This window comes from Canis lupus, chromosome 36 (assembly GCF_003254725.2).
Source record: "Canis lupus dingo isolate Sandy chromosome 36, ASM325472v2, whole genome shotgun sequence".
Taxonomy (NCBI): domain Eukaryota; kingdom Metazoa; phylum Chordata; class Mammalia; order Carnivora; family Canidae; genus Canis; species Canis lupus.
In genome coordinates, this window is record NC_064278.1 from 17,740,254 (window position 1) to 17,761,286 (window position 21,033).

Consider the following 21,033-nt stretch of genomic DNA (forward strand, 5'->3'; position numbering starts at 1 on the left):
TAAACCGGACTGCATATTTAACACTACAAACCTATAGATCTTGATGGACAAGTGTCACAAAGTTTAAAAAAATTTTATTATAGGGGATGCGTGGGTGGCTCAGTCAGTTAAGCATCTGCCTTCGGCTTGGGTCATGATCCCCAGGGTCCTGGAATGGAGCCCCACATCAGGCTCATTGTTGGAGGGCTGGGGTGGGGGTAATCTGCTTCCCCAGCTCCTTCTGCCCTTCTCCCTGCTGGTGCTCTTTTGTGCATGAATAAATAAAATCTTAAAATTCATTAAAAAAATGTTTTAGATCCAAAAAAAAAAAAAACAGGGAAAGCAAAAATATAAAAGACGTCACATACCCACCACTTGCATTGAACAGTTTGCCATATTGCTTCATGCTATTTATTCTTTTTCTTTTTAAGATTTTATTTATTTATTTGAGAGAGAGAGGGAGAAAGAGAACACGAGCAGGAGAGAGGGACAGATGGAGAGAGAGAAGCAGACTCCCCGCTGAGCAGGGAGCCCCATGTGGGGCTTGATGCCAGGGTCCTGAGTTCACGACCTGAGCTGAAGGCTGACGCTTAACCGACTGAGCCACCCAGGCGCCCTTATTTATTCTTAAAGAAAGCATCCGTGAGAGTGGAAGGCCACACCCCCTCTCTTTCTTTCCATCTTTCCCTCCTCAGAGTTTACCTCTATTCTATTTTGTGTAGGTTCTATTTAATACTTTCACAACATATTTTTAAAATATTTTATTTATTTAATAAGAGGCACAGAGAGAGAGAGGCAGAGACACAGGCAGAGGGAGAAGCAGGCTCCATGCAGGGAGTCCGACGCAGGACTCGATCCCAGAACCCCGGGATCAAGCCCCTAGCCAAAGGCAGACATGCAACCGCTGAGCCACCCAAGCATCCCAATACTTTCACAACCTAAGTAGGTTTTATTGATGGGGGAACAGAGGATTAGCTGAGAACAAAGCACATTGACAAGTCCTTGAAACAGGGAGAGTGACATTCCTCTAGGGACTCAACTACCTCCATGTTCATACTTTGCTAAGGGCAGAAGGCAATCTTAGCCTAACCAGCCCCAGGAGCCTGTAAGTCTACTTTAACATATAAAAATTCCTTTAGAAATTTCCTTAATCGCTAAACCCCTAACATACATGTTGGCTACCATCCCCCAAGCACATGGCCCACCGACACACAACTGAAGGGTCTCATGACTCAGGTTTTATTAGACGGTAAGAAGTGACCTTTTCCCAACAACAGCTCGCCCCCTCAAGGTCCTGGAAACCCTGCTTCCAAAATTCCTTAGAGAGTAGGTTATCCTCAAACCCCTCCCAACTCCCAGGTATATAATCAACCACCCCTCACAGGCCCAGGACAGCAGCTCTTCCTGCCCAAGGGTCCTGTCCCTGTGCTTTAATAAAACCACCATTTTGCACCAAAGATGTCACAAGAATTCTTTCTGGGTTGTGGGCTCTGGACCTCACCTATATTCCAAAACTTCATCATTAGGTTTCTTTTGTTTGGTTTTGTTTTAGGTTTCCAAAATTTGCATAAGGGCTACAGTCTGCAGAAATGTTTGCAATTTGCTCTTTCGTTCAACTTTAAGATTTATCTACATTGATGCAAATAAGCCATGCCATTCATTTGAAGTACTGTTCAAATTCCATTCTATGAATATTCCACCGTTTGTGCATCCGTTTCCCTTCTGAGGGGGCATTTCGTTTATTTGCAATATTTTACTATGATACATAATGCTGTAACGAATGAACCACCCATCCCTTCAGTTCCATTAGTTTTATCTTCAAAATAATATAACTTAAACCTGAGCAGTTCTTCGTACCCCAAAACTACCCTAGTCCATGCCATCATTTTCTTCTTCAGGGGCCTTGAGCTTTCAATCCTGTTCCCCTTCAACCTACAGTTCACACAGTCCATAGGGTCAGATTGGGTTGGTCCTTCATCAAAATCCTCCCCAAGCTCTTTCCAGGGTCACGAAGAAGCACCACCCCCACTCCCCGCACCTGGCCGTGATCTGGCCTCTCTCCCTTTCCTTCCCTAGCTAGAGTCCAGCATATTTAGCTGCTTCTGTTGGGCCTTATGGAGCCTTTGAACTAGCTGTTCATTTTGCTGGAAACCAGCACTTCCCTTATCTTCCTAGGACTTCTTCCCTTGCTTTACTCAGGCTCCTGATCAGATAACACCTGAGAACCCTTTCCCGTTTTTCTTATCTGAATTAATACCTCTTTCATTTCCTATCTCCTTATCCTGCCTTTTTTTTTTTTTTTCGTTTCAGAAGTTATCACACCTGAAATTATCTTGTTTACTTTTGCTCCTCCACCAGGATATGCACTCCCTGGCCTTTGTGTCCCCAGTTCTCAGAATAGTGCCTGGTGTACTAGCACTGTCAGTACTTAGCCTGAATGAATGAGAGAACATCAGTACAAGACTCATCAGGTGCATTCTCCAGGACATTATCTTGAAAATTCTGTCCACGGCAAAGCACAATATGAAATACACGTTTATACGAAACACACACCCAAAGGTGACACCAAGTTTCAAAAAACAAGAGTCACCCTTACTACTCCTATTTTTTACTCAATTTCAAAAGAAAGATAAAAGAAGGGGGATCCCTGGGTGGCTCAGCGGTTTAGTGCCTGCCTTTGGGTCAGGGCGTGATCCTGGAGACCCGGCATCGAGTCCCAGGTCCAGCTAGCTCCCTGCATGGAGCCTGCTTCTCCCTCTGCCTGTGTCTCTGCCTCTCTCTCTCTCTCTCTCTGACTGTCTCTCATGAATAAATAAATAAAAATCTTTAAAAAAAAAAGGAAGAAGAAGAAGAAAATGTGCTGGTTGTAACCTAAGTTGATTATTTCACAATCTCCCAATGGGTTCTAACCTGCAGTGTGAAAAACTTTGATGGTACACATCTGGAAGTGGTTTTGCTGGGTTTTACGAAATATCCCTAAACTGCCCTCTGATGTTTTTTTTTTTTTTTTTTTTTAAATTACACTACTAACATTGAGGCAATTTCCTTGCATCCTTACCAACACCTGGTCTTCTCAGGCTTTTCAATTTTTTGCCAGAGTGAAAGTGTATCCTTTGTTTTCACTTGCTTCTTCCCCTTTACTCAAAGGACGGACAGACCAGACCTCTTAATCTGAAAAAAAAAAAAAAAAAAAAAAAAAGAAAAAAGAAAAGGACACCTGAGTGGCTCAGCGGTTGAGCGTCTGCCTTTGGCTCAAGGCATGATCCTGGTCCCGGGATCAAGTCCCACATCGGGCTCCCTGCATGGAGCCTGCTTCTTCCTCTGCGTATGTCTCTTTCTCTCTCTGTGTGTCTCTTATGAATAAATAAATAACATCTTTTATTAAAAAAAGGTAAGCTAAATTATTTTGTAGTCCCCTAAAGAAATCAAGAATTTTCCTATCATAACTTTTCTGTGATGTACCCTTCCCTTAGTGTATGTCACAATTCCAAATTCTCACTTATTTCGGTGGCAAAAAAAAAAAAAAAAACCGCCACTATTTCCCAAGGACCCAGCACTAACGAAGATTCTAGGGCTTTCACCATCTACATAGTTGTTTATTTACCCAACAGACACTTAGGAGCCCCGCCCCCGCCCCGCCCATCCCCGCGGCTGCCAGGGACCTCGCCGAGCCCCCCGCCTCCCGCGGCGCCTACCTTCCAGGCCGCGGGTCCTTTGTCCCTTGCAGTGACCGTGACCCCGGGCAGGCGGCTTTGGGGGAGGCTCTCGAGGACCCGCTCCCAGACCCTCCCGATTCCTCCAACCCATTGTTCTCCTGCAGGACTCGCTCCCAAGTTTCTGGATCCAGGCGCTCACGCATGCTCTCTCACTGCCGAGGACTTCTCGGCGAGAGAAAAGTTTTTTAAGGAGCAAATTCGATGGTTTCCATCCCAAGCCCTCGTCTTACATGCGAGGTGACAGCGTCTTTTAAAGCCACCCAACTCCTTTTTACCTTTTCTTCTTAAAGCCCTTTTTCTTGTTCCTGCTACCCCCCCCAAAAAAAAGTCAAAAAAAAAAAAAAAAGAAAGAAAGAAAAATGCAAAAAAAGAAAAATGCAAAATGCAAAACCTCACACTTTATTGCGTCGGAAATGTCACGTTTGACTGGAAGGGCAAATGAAAAATATCTCGCGGTCATCCCGATTTCGGTAATTACAAGTTCGGACAAAAAAAGAGAAGATTCCCCCAAACCACATAAAGGGGCTCCAGCTTCTACCCCCCAACAGAGGCCCTGGCAAGACCGTACGATCCCGCAGGTTAAGTCTTAAGTTACAAAGCACAAGTCTGGCATGAATCCCACTGCGCGGCTCCCTGCGCGTTCTGCAAAGAAACCTCAGGCTTTGCCTCATCTTATTGCTGCGGGTGGTGATGGGGTCGCCAGGTAGGAGGTGCCACACTCAGGGACAGGGGCTGCACTAGTGAGGGGGAGAGTCCGTGCTCAGGTCCCGGGTTATCTTTCACAGCGTGAGCCGCACCCCGCAGGCCCCGGGACCTCATGCAAATCAGCCTGCCTGCCCCGGGGCAATACGAACCTCTTTCGCGCCACTCGCTCAGGTCTGTGCAGCAGCGTAAAGAGAGGGGTCCTAGCGCCCGTAAAAGGCGCCGCTTTTCCAGGCGCTCTTTAGGGGATTCCAAGGCTGTGCCTTGAGTTCGCAATATCTGGGGGCGCCGCGTTTTTCCCCGGCGGCGGGAGGGTGCCCGTGGCCCCGCCGGCGGTCTCCGCAGCTGGCAGGACCTGCGCCCCGGCGCGGGAAAGCCGGCCGAGCCCCGCCCCCCGGGGCCCGGGTCTGCGCGCCCCGCCCGCCGCCGCGCCGCTCCCTCCGGCTCAGTGGGACCGCGGCGCTCGCCGTGCTCGGCTCTCCGGCTCCGCGCCCGCCGCCGGCATGGACGCTCGCCGCGTGCGGGTGAGCGCTGGGCGGACGAGCTCGAGGGGTGGACGCGGTGGGCGCTGGGCGCGGGCCGATCCCCCGAGCCCCGCGGACCGGGGGCCATCCTGGGCGGTTCCCGTATGGGCAGCCCCCCCCCCCAGACTGTGTGCATTTCGGGGGAGCCGGAGCCGGGGCCGACCCCGCGGGGCGTGCGCACCCGGCGCGCGCGGGCGGCGAGCTGAGCGGTTTGCAGGTTGGTCGGCGGCGCCGCGCGAGCCCGGAGCCACGTGCGCCCGCAGTGCACGTGCGCCCCGGGGCCGGACAGCGGCCGGAGCCGGCGGGGGCCCCATTGTGCCTGCAGGCCCGAGCCCGGGTCGGGGGGGGGCGCCCCTCCCCGCCGCCCGGGGGTTTGCCCCGCAGCTCCGGGCGGGTGGGTGGCTCCCGGCTGCGGGGACCCGCGCGCCCCGGGGGGCCCCCTGGACGTGCTCCCCGCCGCTCCCGCACCCGCTCTCCAGCCGCTGACGGGGGTGGGTGGGCTTGAAGTTTCAAGGTCTTGCAAAACGGTCTCTTTCGGACTTGGGGTGCGCACAGGCGGGGGGGGGGTGTGGGGCGCCCCAGGTCCGGGCGGCGATTGCACCCGGACGAGCTGGTGTCCCGCCTGGCCGCCTGCCGTTTGCGGGTTCTGCACCCCTTCACCCACCCACCGGCCTTGCAGCTGCAGGACGCTGCCCCGGGTGGGACGTTACTTTTTTTGCTCTAACGGAAACCGGAACGTAGGGTCTGCCCCCCGGAGATGTTAAGAAGATGGGGGCTGGGTGGAGGAAGGGAGTGACAGGCTTTATAAATAAGAGTGACACGCGTGAGGAGGCTGTGCTTCTAGGGGGATGGGGTGGGGGCGTGGCCTCGGGCACCTCTGGGTGAGCCCGGCCTTGGCTTTTAGGTTGGAGAAAGCCGCGTCCAACAGGGCTCGAGTCTGACATCCCTGCGTTCAAATTTGGGCCATCCTGTGATTTGAGTAATCCACTTCACCCCTCGGGCCTCAGCTTCCACATTTGTGTGTGTGTGTGTGTGTGTGTGTGTGTGTGTGTGTGTGTGTGTTTAAGATTTTACCTATTTATTCATGAAAGACACAGGCAGAGGGAGAAGCAGTCTCCATGCAGGGATCCGGATGGGGACTCGATCCCAGGACCTGGGCCAAAGGCTGACGCTCATCCCCTGAGCCGCCCAGGCATTCCCTGCTTCCTTCCCCATTTGTTAAGTGGGAATAATGATAACACTTGGTTGCAAGGGAGTAAACGTTATGTGAAAACACGCTCCGTGCCTGGCACAGAAAAAACACCTCCTGCACAGTGTTGGTTATTATATTCCCTGCCTGCCAGAAAAGTTCATCTCAACCGTGACCATTTGCCTTTTTCTATGTCTTTACCTCCAAACATGCATTTGCCTGCTACCTAATTCTTGGCCTGTGCTGACGCGTTAAAGCCCAGCGTGTGTTTCCTTGTCAGCTTCCAGTAAAATGCCTCCCCTGAGGCGGTCTTGGACCTCTGCTCACAGGTAGATTGATGAGTAAATTGCAGCGGAATGCTAGGAGCGGTGCTGGCCGAGGTGACTGCAGAATTGGGTTCTTCTTCCAGCTGTGTCATCTCCCGCACTCGATTTCACCCTCCCTGGGGCCTTGAATTTCCTCACCTGGAATATGGGGTGTTTGTGAGAGCCTTCCTTATTTTTTTGTTCTTTTTTTAATTTTTATTTATATTATTTATGATAGTCACAGAGAGAGAGAGGCAGAGACACAGGCAGAGGGAGAAGCAGGCTCCATGCATCGGGAGCCTGCCGTGGGATTCGATCCCGGGTCTCCAGGATCGCCCCCCTGGGCCAAAGGCAGGCGCTAAACCGCTGCGCCACCCAGGGATCCCTGTGAGAGCCTTTCTAATAGATGGTAGCTCTGTTCTCACGTTTTCCTGCCTTTCTAAAGGACAAAAGACATGATAATTTTATTTGCAAGAGATTGAAATGAAATGCAGAATGTTAGGTGTACAAGGAAGGTCTAGAATGTTCCTGACACCTCACATCTTGGCTTTATTTTGTGAGACCCATAGCAGAACTTGCCTTTCAGAGTTTTCAATGTGAGGAGTCCTTTCTATCTTGTGGCTATATACTTAAGAAGATTTAAATATAGGAACTAAAAACACTTAAGAAATCTCATTAAATATTAAGAAATGCCAGAAACTGCTGTCTTTAACATGAGATAGATGCCAGTTGCATTTTCTGAGGTGCAAAGCCAGGCTGTTCCGTGTTTATGAACAAGTAACCTACAAGTAGGAAGAACTTCTAAAAACTTAAGATTTGTGTAGCAAGGGGACTGCAGGAAGAGCTGAATGTCAGGCCAGGCTACTAGAACGCTGAAGTGGAATCAGGCATTCTTCCTGGGTTTGGAGGGCTGTTTGACCTTTAACTTGCCTCCTTGTGGGTTTGTTCATTCTGTGGATGTACGCGATTTGTAAGGACTTTGTGCTGAAATCCCTATACCCCTCCTGGTAGAGCAGGGCCTGCTTGAAAGCCTGCCATCTTGAAGTAGAGGTGCTGCCCAGTTTTTGTAGTTTGGATAATTAGCATCACAGTACAGAGCCCAAAGCTTATATAAAAAGACCTCATTAGCTTGATTTTGGCCGACAGAGAGAAATCACCCTACCGTTTTGTACTTTTGAAATTTCCTTTTAGAAGTGCAATCCAGTGTTTTTAACAGGCAGGTTTTAGGAGGTCAGCACTAAACCCCTTGGGAACTGTATAATGCTCGGCTTGGTGGGAAGAGAGGTGAGCAGTGAGGTAGTTCCACAGATGTTTGATTAAACTGATAAGTGTCCTTAACAATATTCCTTTAAATCCCCTTTTAAGATTTTACCAGGTTTAAAATTTTTTTTTGTAGCATTTGCAAATCCTCCTTTTTCTATATAAGGTGTTAAGAAATGGACATATCTACCCTGTGCTGTTTGAACTACTAAACTCAAAATGATGTCTTCGGTTAGAGGGTGTAGTAAGCGTCCCACTTAATAGTATTGCCATTTTCATTTGCAGCAAAAGGATCACGGAGTAAAGAAGAACGTAAAGAAATTTAGATATGTGAAGTTGATTTCCATGGAAACGTCGTCATCCTCTGATGACAGTTGTGACAGCTTTGCTTCTGATAATTTTGCAAACACAGTAAGTGCTGCCTGAGAATAAACAGAATTGAGTCTGCGGTGCCCACAATGCCCCAAATGCTTTGTGCGTGATTAAAACTGCTTGCTTTTTGCCCGCATTTCTATACAGCCGCTGGAAAATACAGTATGCATTGTAATTTCATTTCACTTTTTTGCTGTGGTTCTAGGTAGTAATTGTTGGAGGTAGATTAGCTACTTATTCTATCTTTTTGAAATGTCGCCTAACCTAACATGCCTGATGATTTGCCATAACAACTCAGAAATCATTTGTAAACCTCTGAACCATTTTTCTTTGTAACAAAAGCTGTTCTCTTGTAGTGCACTTGTAAATGTGATTTGCTCTCTGCACGGTTTATGGAAAATTGGTTCTTGAAAAAAGAGGGAAAAAATGCACAACCACATTTATTTATTTATTTTACAGAAACCTAAATTCAGGTCAGATATCAGTGAAGAACTGGCAAATGTTTTTTATGAGGACTCTGATAATGAATCTTTCTGCGGCTTTTCAGAAAGTGAGGTGCAAGATGTGTTAGACCATTGTGGATTTTTACAGAAACCAAGGCCAGATGTCACTAAAGAACTGGCCAGTATTTTTCATGCCGACTCTGACGATGAATCATTTTGCGGTTTCTCAGAGAGTGAGATACAAGATGGAATGGTGAGTTTGAGAACCCATGTCAAGAAGCAAGGTACATATACAGGCATGGCATACTTGCTTAAAAAATATTTTTCTCGTAATTTTCATTTTAGTCATGCCATTAGATTTTGTTGAGCTTTTTAAAATTTTAAGAGTTATTTTCTTCTTCAAGTCTTACAACAGTTTTGACTAACATAGTTCCTAAAAAGCTTGAACGTTTTATAGGCTGTAAAAATCTTGGAAACTGGTAAGATAAAATTGGCCAACCTCCAGCTAGCCTGATGATCAGAAGCCCACATGTCCTCAAGATTAGAATTATTCCTATTTAAGTTCAAGTGCCCAGCCCCAGTACCGGCCCAGCATAGAGCAGGCCTTTGGTAAATGTTGGTTCTCATGGTGGCTCTATACCTTCATCCGAAAAACCTGTGATGACTCATGTGCAGGAGTTCAAGTGCAGAAAATGACAATTAGGGCCCTTCCTGCTTTCACTTTTGCTCCGTGGCTGGCTTTTCTTGTGCATGCTGCCTTAGCTTTAACCTCTCGTGCTGCTGAGGCCACTGCTGCTGCTGCTGCACCTCAGTCCCAGTCTCCCTGAGCATATTGTTTAGTTCTGCAGACTCTTGTTAGCAGGACTGTCTCAACAAAGGAAGCAGCGTGTTGGTTTACAGTTAGGTGCATGCTCTTCAGCTCATTGCAGTCTGATACGGAGCCACTCCCAGGGACCACACTCACACTGACATAAGTGAGAGCATCTGGCCAAGGAGATAGTTTATCACTATCTGACTTTATGGTAATGTCTCTAAGAAGTGGCGGTGGTTCAAATCAGTGCAGATTGGAGTTAATGCAGGGGCTGGTCTGTAAATCTGCACGTGACCTAAACATTGCGTAGCCTGAGTCATTTCTGGGCAGTGTTTCCATTCTTAGTAGATGCTGTTAGTTTCAATGAATAAAATGCCAATTGAGTAAAAGCCTTAAAAACCCATAAAAGTTTGTCATTTTCTCATAATCAGGCACATTAAAAGTACACAAAGAATACTAGAAGCTGTGTGGATTTAAGAAGTGCTTGAATTTTTTTTTAAAAAAAAATGGGTTTTCCATTTCTGGAACTTCATGGGTGATACATTTTCTTTTCTCAAATTTTTTCAGCCATCACCACCATCAGTTTAGGATATGTTCATCACCTCCCCAAAAAACCGTGTCCCCATTAACCGTTACTTCTCATCCTTTCCCAGTACCCTCAATTTTCCATTGGCAACCACCTGTCTGTCTGCTGCAATTATACGTTTCCTATTCTGGACACTTCATACAAATGAAACCATATACTATCTGGTCTTTTGTGACTGGCTCCTTTCACTTCGTGTAAGGTTTTCAAGGCTCTTCCATGATGTGGCAGGTGCCAGTACTTAGTACCTTTTTATCACTGAATAATATTTTGTGAATATACAACATTTTATTTATCCTCTTTACCAGTTGATGGATTTGAGGGTTATTTGCACCTTTTGGCTGTTGTGAATAGCGCTGCCTCGAACATTCACATACAAGTTTTTGTGTGGACGTATACTGTCGGGGTGTATATACAAATGAGTCCTATGGTAGCTCTGGCCTTTTAACGAAATGACAGGTTGTCTTTGGCTGGACCATTGTTAGATTCCTACCAGCAGTGTATGTGGGTTCCAGGTGCTCTACATTCATGCCATACTTGATACTGGTTCAGCTCCACTAGTGTGGGTAATGAAGCAGTATCATGATTCTGATTTGCTTTTCCCTAATGGCTAATTTTAATATATATATATATATTTTAATTTTTTTTTAAAGATTTTATTTATTCGTGAGAGACAGAGAGAGGCAGAGAGGAGAGAGAAGCAGGCTCCATGCAGGGAGCCTGACGTGGGACTCAATCTCCGGTCTCCAGGATCAGGCCCTGGGCTGAAGGCGGCACTAAACCACTAAGCCACCCCGGCTGCCCTAATTTTAATATATTTTTAATGATGGGAACCCACTTTACGTTTGGAATCTCAATTTTTTTTTTTATTTACAAGAAGTAGATTACAGAGATACCCCGAGTAGTGAAATTCAGAGAGACAGAAAGTAGAATTGTGGTTGCCAGAGGACCGCCGGGAGTGGGGAGTTAGTGTTGAATGGGTACAGAGTTTCAGTTTAGGAAGATGAAAAAGTTCTAGAGACGGATGGTGGTGATGGTTACACAACAGTGTGTATGTACTTAATGCCACTGAACTGTACACTTAAAAGTTAAGGTGGTACATTTTATGTAATGCATATTTACCACACATTTTTTAAAAAGTAGATTAGAGCACTAAGACACCTATATGGTTTAATGCCATAAGCATTGAAACCGTGTTTGTGAGAGGACACATATTTGTTTTTATAGGAGTTCTTTTAAAAAATAAAAGATCTATTTCTAAATTAAAAAGGGAACTGGGATTTTCACATTTAATTAAAAAAATTACTCCAAACCTCTGGCCTAATAAAGGCTATGAAGATGGCTTATAACAACATGTCTCAAATAGGCTACGGGAGTTAAATTAAACTGATTATTGTACTTATTTGTAATTCCTGATTTTGTTTCTCAGGGCTGTCAATTAAAATTGATGATTAAAGTGTTCAATTAAAATTTATTCCATGTCAGTGTCTTTTGTTCAAAAGAGATTTGTAGTCCTACTGGTGCAGCTTGTAGGACAATCAACAAGTCATTAATGACTCCATTGTTCCTGATTAACTAGAGACTGCAGTCAGACCACACTGGCTGTAAGACCCGCAGCCAGTGCAGACGGTCCGGACCCCTCCGAGTGGCCATGAAGTTTCCAACTCAGAACACCAGGGGAGCCGCCAGCAAAAGAGCAGTGCCCCCCGAACCCTCTGAGAATTCTGTGACTGATTCTAATTCCGATTCAGAAGATGAAAATGGAATGAACTTTTTGGAGAAAAGAGCTTTAAATATAAAGCAAAACAAAGCAATGGTAGGTATCTGACTTTGTTCTAACACTAACCCATCCTGTCCTTTCTCTAAGCTGCTCGCTGTTTATATCTGTCCTAAGAATTTTTTTTTTTAATTTTTATTTATTTATGATAGTCACACAGAGAGAGAGAGAGAGAGAGAGAGAGGCAGAGACATAGGCAGAGGGAGAAGCAGGCTCCATGCACCGGGAGCCTGACGTGGGATTCGATCCCGGATCTCCAGGATCGCGCCCTGGGCCAAAGGCAGGCGCCAAACCGCTGTGCCACCAAGGGATCCCTGTCCTAAGAATTATTTTCAGTGTGCTGTGAAGTCTTCACAATGTATGCCTCAAAATATGCTTTTTTTTTTAAGGTATATTTATTTATTCCTGAGAGACACAGGCTGAGAGAGAGGCAGAGACACAGGCAGAGGGAGAAGCAGGCTCCTCTCAGGGGGAGCCCGATGAGGGATTCGATCCCCAATCCCAGGATCATGACCTGAGCCAAAGGCAGGCGCCCAACCACTGAGCCACCCGGGCGTCCCTTCAATATATGCTTCTCCTCCTAAATTAATTTCTTTTTTTTAATCCATTAGTCTTGGTAAATATATGAGTGAACCTGGAAACTTGAGATGTGCTACTATATTTTCTAAAAGTTGCTTTATTCCCTACATTTATTCTAAACTAATAATTTCTGTTGAATTTCCTCCCTTTTTAGCTTGCAAAACTAATGTCGGAATTAGAAAGCTTCCCTGGCTCATTCCCTGGAAGGCGTTCCCTACCAGGCCCCAGTTCAGTAAGTGCAAATCCTTGTTTGTCTTATAGTATTTTGGACAGGTCTAAGATAAATTTGTTATTTTAAAATCCAATTTCCTTATTTTGTGTAGTCCTACAGACAAAGAACTAGAGGAAAAACCTCTCTAACATAACTCTGGGACCTCTTCTGTGCATCCTAGGTCAGGTGTGGCCTCCTCTCTAAGCCATGCTTCTGCAGTGCTTAAACCCATTTTGATTGGCTGTTTCTCTCCTTCCCAACTAAACTAAGCCCCTCAAGAGCAGGGAGTAAAGATTGAAAACTTTTTTTCCTATATCCCCAGCATTAGGATATTCCTCCTGCATGATAGATGAGTAATAATACAGATTTTTAGTAACTGAGAATGAGAAAAAAGGAAAAAACAATTTCTTTTTTTTTTTTTAAGATTTTATTTATTTATTCTTGAGAGGCAGAGACACGGGCAGAGGGAGAAGCAGGCTCCATGCAGGGAACCCGACGTGGGACTCGATCCCGGGTCCCCAGGATCACACCCTGGGCTGAAGGCGGTGCTAAACCGCTGAGCCACCCGGGCTGCCCAGAAAAAACAATTTCTTAACCAAGTCATGGCCTAATATATGTGATTCTATTCTGAGGAACTAGGCTGGTGCAACTAAAGGGAATTTGATGTGTCTGCTGTGGTACAAAAGGAAAGATGTCCTTTCCCCACCTCTCCCTGAGGAGAAAGGGAAGGGGCAGGCAAGGAACAGAAGAAGGAAAACCATAAATACATACATTTCTGTCTTGTGCCACATAGAAATAGTGAGTATGTTTCAGGGCTCAAGAGATGTTGTAGAAAAGGTTTTGTTTTGTTTTTTGGAAAACAAGATCTGTTCTTTTTTTTTTTTTTCTTTTTAAAGATTTTATTTATTCATGAGAGACACAGAGAGGCAGAGACAGGAGGAGCAGGCTCCATGCAAGGAGCCCAATATGGAACTCAATCTGGGAACTCGGATCACGCCCTGAGCCAAAGGCAGACGCTCAACCACTGAGCCACCCAGGGCTCCCAAATGAGATCTGTTCTCCAGCGGAGGAATAAATGGATCATCTCTCAGTTTGAGAGAAACGGCTTGGTGTTAGAAAAGCAGAATTACAGTAGCTGTACCATTTTGGGGCTCACTGTGATTGTGTCATGGAAAGGACAAAGGATTAGGAAATGGAGCTCTCCTTTTACTTAAAAACATGCTTAAGCCCCCCCCCCCACTCCGGGCGGTGGCCCCGCAGCTCAGCTAATAAAGCAAGTGCTGCCAAAAAAAAAAAAAAAAAAAAAAAAAAACATGCTTAAGGAGAAGGTACATTTCTCTTCATTCTGGAATAAATGGGTTCCATCATGTTTTGTTTAGCAGTCAAAGACACCCCGAAGGCGTACATTCCCGGGTGTTGCTTCCAGGAGAAACCCTGAACGAAGAGCTCGTCCTCTTACCAGGTCAAGGTCCCGGATCCTTGGGTCTCTTAGTGCTCTACCCACAGAAGAGGAGGAGGAGGAGGAGGAGGATAAGTATATGTTGGTGAGAAAGAGGAAGACCGTGGACAACTACATGAATGTGAGTTCTCGGCGTTTGTGCTTGCTCTTCCCTTTGTCGTCTTCCTGTAGGCGCAGTATCCAGTACACTACACACTATGCGGCCTCAACATCATAGATGACCCACAGTAAACCTTCTTCTCATCATTAAGAATTGTTAATGTCGTATAGACTTACTTGCTGTTTTTGTAAACAAAACAGAAAAGGTTTAGCAGGTTTGTTAGCTGGTGAAAAGGTCAAAGCTTGCTTTCTTCCTTTCTTTCTCTTTTATTTTTTTTTGTTTGTTTTCGAGATTTTATTTCTAAGTGCCCCAAGCTTTCTGCAGCTTTTCGTAATGTAGGTATCATTTCCGTGATGTTGTCCCGTTATCTTTAGTAAACTTAGAACTTGTCCCTTCTCCATAAGCTCTAAGGAAAGGTTTCTAGGTTGAATTCTTTGTGAGGAAATTACAAATCATGTGCCTGGGATTCAAAGCTGGGGAGAGCCAGTAGAAACACCAGTCCATGATTTTTGTCACGCAGGAAGATGACATGCCCAGAAGTCGTCGCGCTGGATCCATGACCCTTCCACATATAATTCGCCCGGTGGAAGAAATTACAGAGGAAGAGCTGGAGAACATCTGCAACAATTCTCGAGAGAAGATCTATAACCGTACATTGGTATAAACCTCTAAATTCTATCTGTGAACATGAACATCTGTGAGAGAAAGGAGAGCTTCTATCCTTAGATTTTTGCTAACTTTAAAGCCTTAGTACAAGGGATATGTGCTTGTGTTTTTTTTTTTTTTCATAAAAGGAAAGAGTTTTGTAGCATCCTTGCTCTTAGTGAGTCTGCAGCAGTAGTATTTGCTTAGTAAAGCCTTTGGTAGCATTTGATCTTTTAATTTTAGAAATTGATTCAACATATATTGACTGTATGTCTCACAGAAAACTACTTTTTTATTTTGTTTTTGTTTTGTGGGTGCTTTTTTTTTTTTTAAAGATTTATTTATTCATGAGAGACCCAGAGAGAGAGAGGCAGAGACATAGGCAGAGGGAGAAGCAGGCTCCATGCAGGGAGCCTGAAGTGGGACTCGATCCCGGGATCACGCCCTGAGCCGCTCAACTACTGAGTGACCCAGGCGGCCCTCGCAGAAAACGAGTTTTGATAATATTAACTGTTGGGTCTGCCAGTTGAATGAAATCACCATGCTTGATTTATTTTTCATGCCCTCGGCATACCCATGTATATGTAGATTTGAAATAGGATCCAAAGACAAATTGTCAGACTCCATCCACAAAGAAGCACATTCTTTATGCCATTTTTCTATATTTTTCTATACAAAAAGCAGTATTTTGTTCTTTTTTTCCTTCTTATCTCCCTATTTGTAGGGATCTACTTGCCATCAATGCCGCCAGAAAACTATTGATACCAAAACAAACTGCAGGAACCCGGAGTGCTGGGGCGTTCGAGGCCAGTTCTGTGGTCCCTGCCTTCGAAACCGTTATGGTGAAGAGGTCAAGGATGCTCTCCTAGATCCAGTAGGTGCCTTGAAGGGGTGGTCCTGTGGGCTCGAAGGTCAGCCATCGAGTTGAAAGGGCCAGAAAGAGGGCATCAGGGACAGGATCAAGCCCTTACTGTTTTGTAGTGCACATCTCAGGGGGCGCTGATGAGTTCAGAGTGTTGGTGCTGGGTGAATGTGAGCCCCCCTCCAGAGTGCTTGGGACCAGGCCATTCCAGGGGGGTTGACTCTACCTTTACCCCTGCAAACTGCTGTGTGACTTCCTCTGCTGCATTTCCTAAGAAAACGTCAGGAGGACAAATGGAAGTTAATCATGTTACGGTTTTGCTATTACTGAAAAAAAGATTTACATCCAATTGATGATACCTATCTTAGAGGTTAAATAGGAATAGATAAGTAAAAGGGAGGAAAGTAAGATTTGACTTAACTGTGCTTTTTCACAATTCTCCTTCAGAACTGGCATTGCCCACCTTGCCGCAGGATCTGCAACTGCAGTTTCTGCCGACAGCGAGATGGGAGGTGTGCAACTGGGGTCCTTGTGTATTTAGCCAAATACCATGGCTTTGGGAATGTGCATGCTTACTTGAAAAGGTAAATTGCTGGTCTTTCTCTCTCGCACACCCAAATCTTGCATTCATGTATGTGTCTGAATAAGAAATGATACAAGTCTTGGGGATCCCTGGGTGGCTCAGCGGTTTAGAGCCTGCCTTCGGCCCAGGGGGTGATCCTGGAGTCCCGGGATCAAGTGCCACATCAGGCTCCCTGCATGGGGCCTGCTTCTCCCTTGGCCTGTGTCTCTGCCTCTCTCTCTCTCTCTCTTTCTCTCTCTCTGTCTCTTTGACTAAATAAATAAAATCTTAAAAAAATGATAGAAGTCAAAATAGCGGTTGTCTCTGGGTGGTGAGGACTGCAGGTTTGGACTGGAAAAGGGGCACATTGGGAGTCTTTTCGGATGTTGGAAATATTATGTAACTTTATCTGGGTGGTGGTGATGTGTGTGTGAGTGCGTAAAAATTAAAGTTGTATGCCTCAGATAGATGCACTTGACTATATATACTATAACTCGATGAAAACATTTTCAAAACTGTGAGTTAGGTTTTTCAAAGAAAATTCTTAGGTTGAAAACCATATCCTAACATGTTCCCTTCTCTCTTTCAGCCTGAAACAGGAATTCGAAATGCAAGCATAGCATTTTGAAGATCCACTGTCCGTCCCTCCACTGTGCAAATCTTCCTGAAGTTTTCCATTTTGTCATGTGCTTGAAACCCGAGTTAAGAATTTGGATGATCAGTCAGTTTTATAGGAAACGCAAATCACGTTAATTTCGTTAGACATGTGTTTCTGAGCATCACAGAGGTATATAGCCAGCTATACTTTGCCCTCCTGCCGTTTCTCCTCTGCTTTTTTTTCCTCCCTACCCCATACCATCCCCCTCTGCTTCCAGTGGTTCTCTCCCACCGTTCTATTCCTGAATTCTTCTTAAATGGCAATTTTACGAAAGCATGTTTGATTTAATTGGCGTTGAAATAGCCCCGGAATCTACCCATAAAACCAAGCACTTAGAAACACAGTAGTAATGTTTACTAACTACATCTATTGAATTCCAGAGAACAGCCTTCTAGCTTGTTTACAAGAAAGCAGTATAATTTAAGATGTAGCGTTCATACTAGTTGATGTTTTTTAACAGAATCAAGGCACACAAGTCTTAAAACCATGTGGAGAAATTGGAGTAATTGTCGGAAAGTGGAGTATATTACTTTGGATGCCTCTTGTGAGAGTATTCCGTGTATCGTGCTGCTTTTACACGGTGTCCCAGTTGAGACTTAGTTGCTGATGCTTTCTTCCGCTAGGAGGTTAAGTGGTACATCTGGCTCTCCCAGTCCCTGCGCCGTGGTCTGTGGGCATTGCTATGCTCAAAATCATCGTAGAAAAGACCCCCCAGGGAATTAGGATGCTGAGGCTTCAGGAAAAGGCCAGCTTGGATTCATGCTCTAACACTTCATTGTAATTTTAGTTGGCCAGGTTTATTTCCATTTGTTTGTGAGGTGTTTCAAATTAATTCCTGATCATTTTGTATGGAAAATTGATAGTACTACTACCAGTCTTTGCAGTATTCGCTTTCTTGAAGTTATAAACCAGGCACAGGGTTCACATTCCGGTTTTAAGCACTTTTATAACAATGAGAAGTGCCTTTTTGGAATTGGGTGACTTTCAACAGTTTGTTAACTGGACATCTCTGCCCTTTTAGTTTTCTGGGCAGATTCCACGTGTCCTGCCCCCTCCCCTTTTGCATTAATCAAATCATTTTATAGAGGTGGAATCTAAGTGTTTGTGTGTCCATTTTCTTTGCATGTGCAGCCTGTTGCTGTGCATGTTCAGTGTTTGATGCCTAATTGGACATTGAATCAATAAGTGTAAATAGAGCTTTTGATCTGTAATGCTTTTATACAAAGTTTTTTATTTTAATAATAAAACATTTTATCCTAAGCTTGTCTGCTTTTTAAAAATTCTTTAATACTCAATCTTACTGGACTGAATCCTAATATTTTTCCTCCTATTTAAACAAAAGACCAGGGCAGCCTGGGTGGCTCAGCGGTTTAGTGCCACCTTTCGCCCAGGGTGTGAACCTGGAGACCTGGGATCGAGTCCCATATCCGGCTCCCTGCATGGAGCCTGCTTCTCAGCCTGTGTCTCTGCCTCTGTCTCTCTCTGTCTCTCGTGAATAAATAAAATCTTTTAAAAAATAAATAAATAAACAAAAGACCATTTCTATCTTTTGGGTTTAGTTTCTGAAGGTCATGGGCCAGCTCTTTTGAGCAGGAACTAGCTCAGTGACATAACCGCTAGCTGTGATTGGAAAATCAGCTGAGACAGCTACATCCCAAGATAGAAAATAATGTGGGCTCATGAAGTTTTACGATGTTGTTTTCCTTCACCATTTGCCAACCCAAGAACTAACTGATTTCACAATACCTGGCTTGATTTTATCAACCATTTGAATACTTAAGGCATGCAGTCCCTTGAGGCCTGCTCCAGGACTCAGAGAAGCAAAAGATAAGTCATGGTCTAGAAGCTCTCATAACCCAATTTAGACTAGAATTGGCGAACTGCAGCCTGTGGACCAGATCCTACTGTAGCCTATGTTCATACAGCACTTGCACTAAGTATGTTCTTTACATTTTTAGAAGACTGTAAAAAAAAAAAAAAACACATGGCACTATGGTCCACAAAGCCTAAAATGTTTACAATATGGCACTTAACTGTAGATTTGCTTATGTTCTAGACTTACCTTGGAAATCATGTTACCCCCACATATTCATCCAGGGAAAAGATCAAGCTATATGAAGTTATACAATTGGAATTCTAGATAGATGCAAAAGAAATGGGAATTTATTTTAATAAACGGAATCTTGACCCAAATTGTAATCTGACCCTTTTATAGGTAGGTAATGGGGAAGGTTAAAATTTTGGGAGTTTGCAATATTGGCTGTTGGGAACATTTTTGGTGTTACCATGTTTTAATACAAACTGGACCTAATGTGGTTTTTCATTCAAAAATAGTGACTAGGGACACCTGAGTGGCTCAATGATTGAGCATCCGCCTTTGACTTGATTTGATTGTGATCCCAGGGTCCTGGGATCGAGTCCTGCATCGAGTTCCCCACGGGGAGCCTGGTTCTTCCTCTGCCTGTGTCTCTGCCTCTCTCTGTATGTCTTTCCTGAATAAGTAAAATCTTTTAAGAAAAATAGTGACTAGCAACAGCTGATTTTGAGACTTACCCTTAAAGGATTTAAAGTCTAGTAGAAAACTAAAAGTTCTGAATAGGAATGGAGAGGAAAGGGCATTTTCTCAGTATCAGGTGTTTGATAGCACTGATGGGCCCGTGGGTCTTGTAATGGCTCCTGTCTTACAAAAAGGACCCATCAGTTGCTCAGTCTGAGCTTTGCCTGGAGGCCCCAAACTTTCTCCCACACGGTCCACCTGCAAAGCTCCACGTACCATCCTTACAGTTGAAAGAACTTGTGTTTTGTTTTTTAAAGATTTTATTTATTTATTCATGAGAGAGAGAGAGAGGCAGAGACAGGCAGAGGGAGAAGCAGGCCCCATGCAGTGAGCCCAGTGTGGGACTCAATCATGGATCTCCAGGATCACACCCCGGGCCCAAGGCAGGCACTAAACTGCTGAGCCACCTGGGCTGCCCAGAACTTGTGTTTTTAAGAGAAGTCTGCCTTTACTGGCCAAGTGGGCCACTTACAGAGGGATGAAGTAAAAGCGGGGTAGCCCCAGTGCCAGGCTGCCCAAGTGTTACCAGCTGGCAGGTGACAGAGAACTCCTCCAGGTAATGGCTAATCATCTCCGGCTTGAGGTCTTGACGTTGTAGACCCCCACCCCGCTGCCCACCATCTCCTGCGGGAGGTCCCTGCCCAACAGGTGCACCCCGTCTCTGCCCCCCCAGCCGCCCGGCCCTGAGCAGGTGCAAGTGCTGCTCTGAGGGACAAGTCCAACAGCTGGCCCAGGCCCCCGTGGCAGCAGGTGAACTTGAGGGAGGTCCGGGGCTGCTTCTGCTCCCCTTTGCCATCTTGCTGGCTCTTTAGAAAAAGTGAGAGAATTCAAGTTTTGACGATTTAGGTGTGAAGAGTAGTTTACAGCCTTTATGCACCAGGAATTGTCTTTACTTTGTCTCCAGCCTGGGTTCCCCAGGTAGGGAGGCTGCCCACCTTTATCTCCACCAACTTCAGGGTTTGAGGAAAGAAACAGAGACTGTTAATAGCCTTCCCCGGTTTAACAATGAAGAGGGGCAAAGGCAGTAGGGGGTGCTGCAGGAGGGGCATATTTGTGTTTTATTTTGCTTTTCAAAGAAGTGGGAGGGAGCTCCTGATGGCTCAAGGTCAGGTGGAAAATTGGGTTATTTGCATACCAGGGGAAGGGACTATGAGTTCAGTGCTTTGAAGCGTGGCTGCAAAGTATTAGGTTCTGAGAGCAAAGTGATACCAAGTCCTAAGAGGAGTAAAAGGTGAGCAAATGTTATTTTATCTTAATCTTAACCACACATTTGTGGGGTAGTAGGAGGAAGTAAATCCAGAGACGTTGACAAAAATGCCCCCTGCCATCTAGCCGAAATGGCAGAGCTAGAGGGTTGTTTCGGGTAGGAGGACTTTATCTTGAGAGAAAAAAATCCAAAAACAAAAACAAAAAAACCTAAGCTGTGGTTGCCTGGCTTGGAAAAGCAGAAGAAGGAGGTTTGTTGGTGAGAACAAGGGCACAGTGAGTGCTAGGCAAGCCTGGCTGAGGTGGCTTTTGCAGAAACTGTTGAATAGGGGAACAGGAGGGTGGGGGGCTGCTGAGAGCTTCTGTGGTCAGGAATAGTGGGAAACCCCAGTACTGGATCAGCTAGCAGGGATGTTGGCAACCCCTGAGGCTTTTAACTACTGGGCATTAAAGTCCTGTGGGTAGAAGATGACCTTTTAAGTAATTACAAGGTCGAGAGAGGCTGAAGATAAGAGGGGACAAGACCTTCCGAA

General features: G+C 45.3%; 1 protein-coding gene across 4 annotated transcripts; it reads left to right on the forward strand.

Annotated features, from left to right (window-relative positions):
* Positions 1-4,762: 4,762 nt before the first annotated feature.
* Positions 4,763-17,997, forward strand: CDCA7 (cell division cycle associated 7). Of its 4 annotated transcripts, none has more exons than XM_025460218.3 (10): positions 4,763-4,921; positions 7,961-8,086; positions 8,507-8,743; positions 11,464-11,700; positions 12,395-12,472; positions 13,831-14,031; positions 14,531-14,668; positions 15,380-15,529; positions 15,965-16,101; positions 16,669-17,997. In XM_025460218.3, the coding sequence occupies exons 1-10, from the start codon at positions 4,901-4,903 to the stop codon at positions 16,697-16,699; spliced, it is 1,356 nt and encodes a 451-aa protein (XP_025316003.1). In that variant the 5' UTR covers positions 4,763-4,900; the 3' UTR covers positions 16,700-17,997. The 4 variants fall into 4 exon arrangements, with proteins under 4 accessions (XP_025316003.1, XP_025316004.1, XP_035552914.1 ...); XM_025460219.3 differs by having other exon boundaries at positions 13,834-14,031; XM_035697021.2 differs by having other exon boundaries at positions 8,639-8,743.
* Positions 17,998-21,033: the final 3,036 nt, after the last annotated feature.